General features: G+C 46.4%; 1 protein-coding gene across 1 annotated transcript in view; it reads left to right on the top strand.

Moving 5' to 3' along the window:
- The first annotated feature begins 506 nt into the window (after positions 1-506).
- COP1 (COP1 E3 ubiquitin ligase) overlaps positions 507-6,661 on the top strand; it is a 139,918-nt gene continuing 133,763 nt past the window's right edge. The window contains exons 1-3 of the mRNA XM_085299692.1: positions 507-523; positions 628-726; positions 817-837. Coding sequence (XP_085155818.1) covers positions 507-523; positions 628-726; positions 817-837 — 137 coding nt within the window. The remainder of the gene's footprint in view (positions 524-627; positions 727-816; positions 838-6,661) is intronic.

A 6,661-nucleotide genomic window follows, 5' to 3' on the forward strand; every position in this document is an offset into this window, starting at 1 on the left:
CCAAATGCAGCAGCTGACTTTTTTGCATGGGATATTCCTGCAAGAACAACTCCTCTGGCCTGCCATCATCAGAGCTCTGCAGAGTGAAGGTAGGTTTAACAACCAGGATACAGCCATATTTGTGCTTGCCACCTCTTGGCTAGCACAAGAAAACAGCAAGAGCAGAGCTGCCCCCCAAGGGGGACAAAACAGGAGCCAAGTGTGACCCTGACATRGGCAGTGCCCTCACAGACCAGGGTACAGCCCCACAGAATCTGAATATAGCAGGTAGAGCAAGGGCCTGGAGACACAGTCCACTGACWGTCCTAGACAGAGCAAAGCAAACAACCAAGTCCTCCACCCACCAAAGAGCAGCAGAAAATAGGGCCAGAAGCAGGACTAGAGCAAATCTACCTACAGCAGAGGCTCCCAGCCCACCAAGAGGACATGACACAGACACCCCCCACAGCTCAGACAAGGGCAAGGTCCAAGCCTGAGCTTAAATAGAGCACCTGGACCAAGGGTGCATGGGTGGAGGTCCCAGGTGAGGCTGGTTGGGGCAATGTAATGCCTATTGGTGTGTTTTGGGCCTTCAGAGGCTGTATTGAGGGGCATGATTTAAGCACCTTTTTGCCTCTGTCTCCCCAGTTTCTCTGCCAAACAGCTGGTCAGACCCCAGGGACTCATCTCTACTATGGCAGAGCTGTTGAATTGCTTGCTCTTCATGGACATCAGTTTAAAAAACAGGTACTAAGCAAGGACTCTGCTCCCCTGCACATACATATAGGAGGAGACAGGAAGGATTCAATAGCTGTCAATCTTCTYTCCTCTTTTTAGGTTAAAGGAGAAGAAGACCAGGTATGCAAGCATGGAGATCACAGAGTCAGGAGACAGCGATACAAACCCGAAAAAAATAAATAAATCTAGGGACTGCAGGGCTGGATCTAGAGAAGAAGAAATGTATAGGGTGTGGTAAYCATAAATGGCAAACCTAGGTAGGTCAGGCTGTAGGGAGGCTAGACCAGTGGGTAAGGACCAGAGGAAGTGGGGGCTGGRTTGCTAGATGCTGAATTTTGTGTGTAGACCCTAGCACCTAGTCAGGGCACTGCACTGCATTTGCTTGGCCGAGTGTGCACAGAGGGACTGGAGCAGTCATAACTTTGTGTCTTGTGCAACCATGAAAAATCTGTATTTTACCCAGTCTGTGGGCCACAAGACAGCATCACAGTGTGTTCTGTGCCCAGGAATGCAGGTGCTGGAGGCGATGCAGGAGTGCAGACTCTACTCCAGGCTGACATACCAGGGAGCAGAGGGCAAGAGTAGCACACATTCACCAGGCAGAGCAGCTCAAGCCCCGGCAAACATATGTGTATTGATCTTCAGGGTTGGTTCAGACAATAACTGAGACCCTGAGATAGGTTGTAAATTTATTTGCAGACTCCAAAGCCCTCAGAATAATTTTTCTAAGCGGATAACCAGCAGAGACATCATTTTACTTCTGCTTCAAAGAGGAGATGCACCAGACATTTCCTTCTGCCCCTGCAGGGTTTGGATTTGGGCAGTGAAGAACTGCCCAATATGGGTAGGATAGAAAAGCGCAAGGGGGAGAGGCAACTGGGCAGCCTGGATTTTCCGGGTTGAAAGTCACCTGCTGAACCCCACCAAATGGTCCCAGGGAGGCTTTTTAACCCAACAGCTCTACCATTCAGGACATGCTCATAGGTTTGTACCAGGAGAATCAGTCCCAGTGAATGAAAGTGGGCTGAGAAATGCTCAGGCTGATCAGTCCTACCACCATCATTCGAGAGGCCTCAGAATCATGAGAGCTGAAACAYATTTCTTTATGTAAGTGTTTCACCTTTGATTTTTTGAAATCTTACAGCTCACTTTTTCCAGACTGCCTCTATAACCACCAGGGCCAGACACTTATTCTTTACAAACACCACAAAGCAATGTGTCTTATGCAAACACCAGATCTAAGCAACCGGGACTATAGGAAAACATCAGCTTTGGCAAGCTGTGCAGTAAATCATAACAGGTGGCAACATTAAAGACAGATGACTTTTGTTGTCCATAACATAATGGGAGAGAGAGAGAGACCTCAGATACCAGCACATGCTAATGCTTAAAAAACCAGTTGCGAGTTGCTAAATAGACCTGTTCCATACAACAAGGATACATAAACTACATCAGCGTCAATTATATTTTGTGGGAAAGAAATCATCCTGGACAGAGAGCCCAAATTAATCTTTATTAAAGTGACTCAGTAGAGTTACATACGGAATGAGTTTGATCATGGATGTATTTAGGYATGGTGTATTAGCAGAGAGTTGTAGCAATAGCAGCAGATGAGTTAGGCTGTGAAAGGAGGCCTTAGTTCGGATTTGTTCAGAAAGCCCACTAGTTGAACAGAAGGACTCTCAGAGAGMAAGTGCCTGCCACAAGGCAACCTCAACCCTACCTGCTGGGCACGTGCATTAATTATAGTGTGGTGTTTAAATTATAGTGTCGTGTTTAATAAAAGATGGTATCGTTTTCCCTTGTAAAACAGATTTCATAATTCTGAGCAGTGAATCAAGTATTTCTGCTCGTACAGGTCAGAAATGAAGTCAGACTCTTCTGTAGCTTCACTTCAGTCTGAACACATTAAAATGGAAGTTGCACTGGTATTTCTTGAACATACAGAGATCTTTGGCTCCCTGTAGTACCGGCAGCTTTGGAGATGATATTTCAATACTACAGAACATTCACTAAGTAATTTTAACCTCATTTTGTAATTCTGTCAAGTGAAATGCCTCTTTAGAAGACCTGAATGATATAGATTATGGTGAAGGGACCAGACCGCTCCCAGATACCAATATATCTTTTTAAGGATCAGAGCTTTTTAAACACAACGGTAAATGTTAATATTTTATTTTCCTGTCTCTCCACTTCTGAAAATGACCGAACCACTTTTGCTCAGAGTCTCTACAATAACTTGGAATTAGGCCGAGGGCTAATGCATAAAGTTCCATCTGGAAGTGGTAAAAGCGTTGTTATAAAGAACTGAAAAAAAATCCTTTGCTAATAATCCTGCATAACTCTAACTGTAATAGATATCGCTAAGCATCCTAAGCTGAGAACGAGCCCTCTAGCCTGGGTGCCAGTGCCTGTCTGATCATGCCCTCCAAATCCCCATGTCTGTGTCAGGCTTCTTGAGCTCAAGTTTGGAAAGTCACGTTCAGGTTTCTCCCAGTAAATAGGGGAAGGGGGGTACCCAGTAAGTAGAAACTGCATCTTCTGGATAGCTCAGCCRCAGTTTTGCTCTGGGAGAAGTTGCTGACAGCCTAATTTTCAGATTTATGGAGCATTAAGAGTTCCCATTGAATCTGTAACCAGGTGATGAATCTGTCCATGCTTCATTTTCCTCAGCTAGAAAATGGGAGAAATGGCATTTCTGTCACTGGCTAGCTGAGAGGTAAATGCAATGATTATTCATAAAGTTCTCTAAAGCCCTCTGGAGCAGCAGTTCCCAAGTGAAGGGTGGCAAGTCTTGGCAGAGGTTGCAGCATTCCTGAACGGACTAACAGACCCAATGGGAATTAGGTGGCAGCAATGGCATCAGAAATGGAAGCAGGAGTAATTTCCATAATGAGTCACTGGCAATCAGGAGCCAAGCCTGGAGGGGACTGTCACTTCCCACAAACATCTGGCGCACACACCCTTTGACACAGGGAAAAAGTTGCTGTCCCCCTGGTGATCGCATGCAGCATTTTCTCAATTATTTTCTGGGACTGGGCTAGCAGCAGGCATGACCACTGCAACAGTGTGTTGTACAGGTAAATGGAGGTGCCATTGTAAAAGTCACACAGAGTTTATATCAAGTAGGATTTATGTACTCAGAAGAGCAGAACCTGTATTGTTATTAAGGTTCATTCAACTACAGATTAATGCTAGTGCTGGTGCATCTYTCCTTGCACAGGATAAGAATTAATACACCACCGTTCAGGCTGTGGTCAGTGACCAGCTTTGGAGGCTGGAAAATAGAATAAYGTAAGAGCAAATTCCTACAGCCAGTCTTACGAAATGCAGGGGCTCTGTGCAAATTTTCAAAACAGGTAACTGCAGGAGAAAGTGGCAGTCATACAGGAATTTGCTTCAGTTAGGTGCGCAAAGTGCGCAATTACATCTGAGAAGGGAAGGGAGATGTCTGATTCGCAAATGCGATTGCTGTATACCTATGCCAGCTTGGTACAATACAATCGCCTGGAGTTTCAGAGGTCTGAAACCTCTGAAAAGAGAAGAGTCTTCATTATGGTGGTCCTGCAGACCAAGGCCAGCAGTCTCCCAGAGCCCCAAAGAGTAACAGCCTACTGTTTGCTATCASCCAAGAGCTGGTATTGAATTCTTGCACCACTCTCAGAGTATCGCTGATACCAGGTATGTCTATTACAAATATCAACTTAACTGTATAAAATAAACTTGCCACTAAAGTCTAGGGTGGGAGACAGTTCACCCCACCATAACTGTCTATTTTGCTTTTTGTTTCAGGACAGTCCGTAACAGGTCTTGTTTACCGTCTGGGCAGGAGGCATTTGCCTTGCTGTGATGAACATGCCTTTGAAGGCAGACAGGCACAACAGCTAGTCCTTGAGGAGGAGATGCAAGGGTAATACCCAGTTTAGGTGAGGAAACACAAGCAAACCATTGGAGGCAAGCGTGAATCTGAACAGGRCTTTAGGAAGAGGGTGCAATATAAGGGTGCGGATATCCGCGCGTCAGGACTCTCCTCTTCACACTGAACGCAGCTCCACGGTTTCGCTTGAGTACGGGATCTCAGCTGYGAGGCAGTGTAAGCGTCTGGCACATTGCTAACTGGAGGAAATAGCGAAAAACCTCTTACAGCTGATCTATAATATTTCTCTTTTGTATCGCTGCCTTTGAGCCTAATAACTGTATTGTCAATATTTAGACTGTAGCAAATTACTTCTTAGTGCTCACGTTGCGCTAATGGGGATTGGAAGATAACTGGCCCTCTGCAGCGCCTGCTGCAGTGAACTTCAAAACCGTGAGGTTTGCCATGTCCTCTATTTCAGCGCAACCCACAGGTATCTCCGAGAGCTAGTGTGTAATCTTCCCTTAGGCTGCATACAGTGATCTGGGAATTGGTAATGCAAGGCAATCTCGGCACAGGAATGTTTCTGGRGGTTAGCAGGAGCCAAAGGCTCCTCAGTATACATCAGGGCAGAGAAGAGAAGGTTTTAGCTTCGAAGGCCTCTAACAGTCCATAGTGATCTCCTACAAGCTCGACTATYAGGGAGCTGATCTTTTGGTGCTGAGTGTGCTGGGTTTCCATGCTCACTGCCAGCCCTGGGGGTGGAGGTGTGGCTGAGGAGMAAAACTACATATGGACAAAACTGGGCATGTTTTGGCCCCTCTATTTCTTTCATATTTATGCTAGCTTTACACCTCTGAATGTTTAAYTTTACTGGCTTTTCCCTGCATCATTTTTTTCTCCCTGGAGGTCAGAAAGTAACATTAAGTACCAAGGAACAGCAAGACTTTTTCAAGCATCAGCCAATATATCAGTAAACATGAAGCATGTAGACATGCTATTGCCTATACTACTACTATTGCTACTTTGCTTCTCCACTAGAAAATCTGACAGCCCTTTGCAGGCACTCATCCATAAAGCTTTGCATCCCTCTAGAAGATAGTGAAATGTTGCTTTCCTTTCTTTTAGCAAAAGGAAATACGAGGTGCRCAGCCGTCAAGAGGCTCAAAGAAAGGTGTTTAGGCACTCCAGCTCCCACTGAAAGCAGTGGGAATTGATGTGTTTTAAAGACTTTATGGAGTTAGTCCGGAGACTTGCCAAGGTCAGGAGGATATTTATAGAAGGCAGTGGAACAGAATCTTTTGCTTTAAAAAAAACACACTAAGAACGACAAACAGGAAACTTCTAATTGTAGCAGCCCAAGTTTAAATCACAGAAGTGACTAGAAGCGACTATAAYGGCAAATGTTATCTTGCAAAGGTGAGACTACTGATCTGGATGGTAACRAGAAGCTTCCTTAGAAATTCCTGGCCTGCACTGATTTATTTTTCTGTGCTAGCATTCTTCACACAGACAGTTTTGGTTTTGCTAGACTGTTTCTGGGTACGGGTTGGTTTGGATTTGGTTTGTTATTTTTGCAGGGTGAGGGCTGAGTACACAGAAGTAAATGCCTTAAACGTATTTGAACACACTTGGAAGGGGAGCAGGGACAGCACAGCCGTCYGCGTGCATCAGCCTCTCTACGTTAACTCCAAGTGCTGTGCTTTGCTGTGCTCCCTGGGGGAAACGCGGGATCCAGGCATTCCTGCGGCAGGCCAGAGACGTCTCCGGACCAGCAGCGCCGGCCTGGAGCCACCTTCTTCTCTCAGGCCGGCTTTACCAGCCGGTTTGGTCCCACTGCGATCTGTACGCCGCGGACTCCTGAGAACTCTGGGCAGGTGAAGCTGACAGCGGACGACACGCTCAATTTAAAGCGGGCAGYACGTTTCCGAAGCTTGTTGGGGGAGAAATGAGGGGAAATGGCAGGTACCCCTGAGGTATCGGCCGCCCGCCCGAGCAGGGGAGGGCGCAAAGGGTCTCTCAGGGAGGCCCGCTCCTCTCGCAGCACCCGAGATCCCTGCGGGCAAGGCCGACTCGGCCCCACGGGCT

The sequence above is a fragment of the Rhea americana genome, unplaced genomic scaffold, assembly GCF_003343005.1.
Source record: "Rhea americana isolate MKP2758 unplaced genomic scaffold, rheAme1 scaffold_151, whole genome shotgun sequence".
Taxonomy (NCBI): domain Eukaryota; kingdom Metazoa; phylum Chordata; class Aves; order Rheiformes; family Rheidae; genus Rhea; species Rhea americana.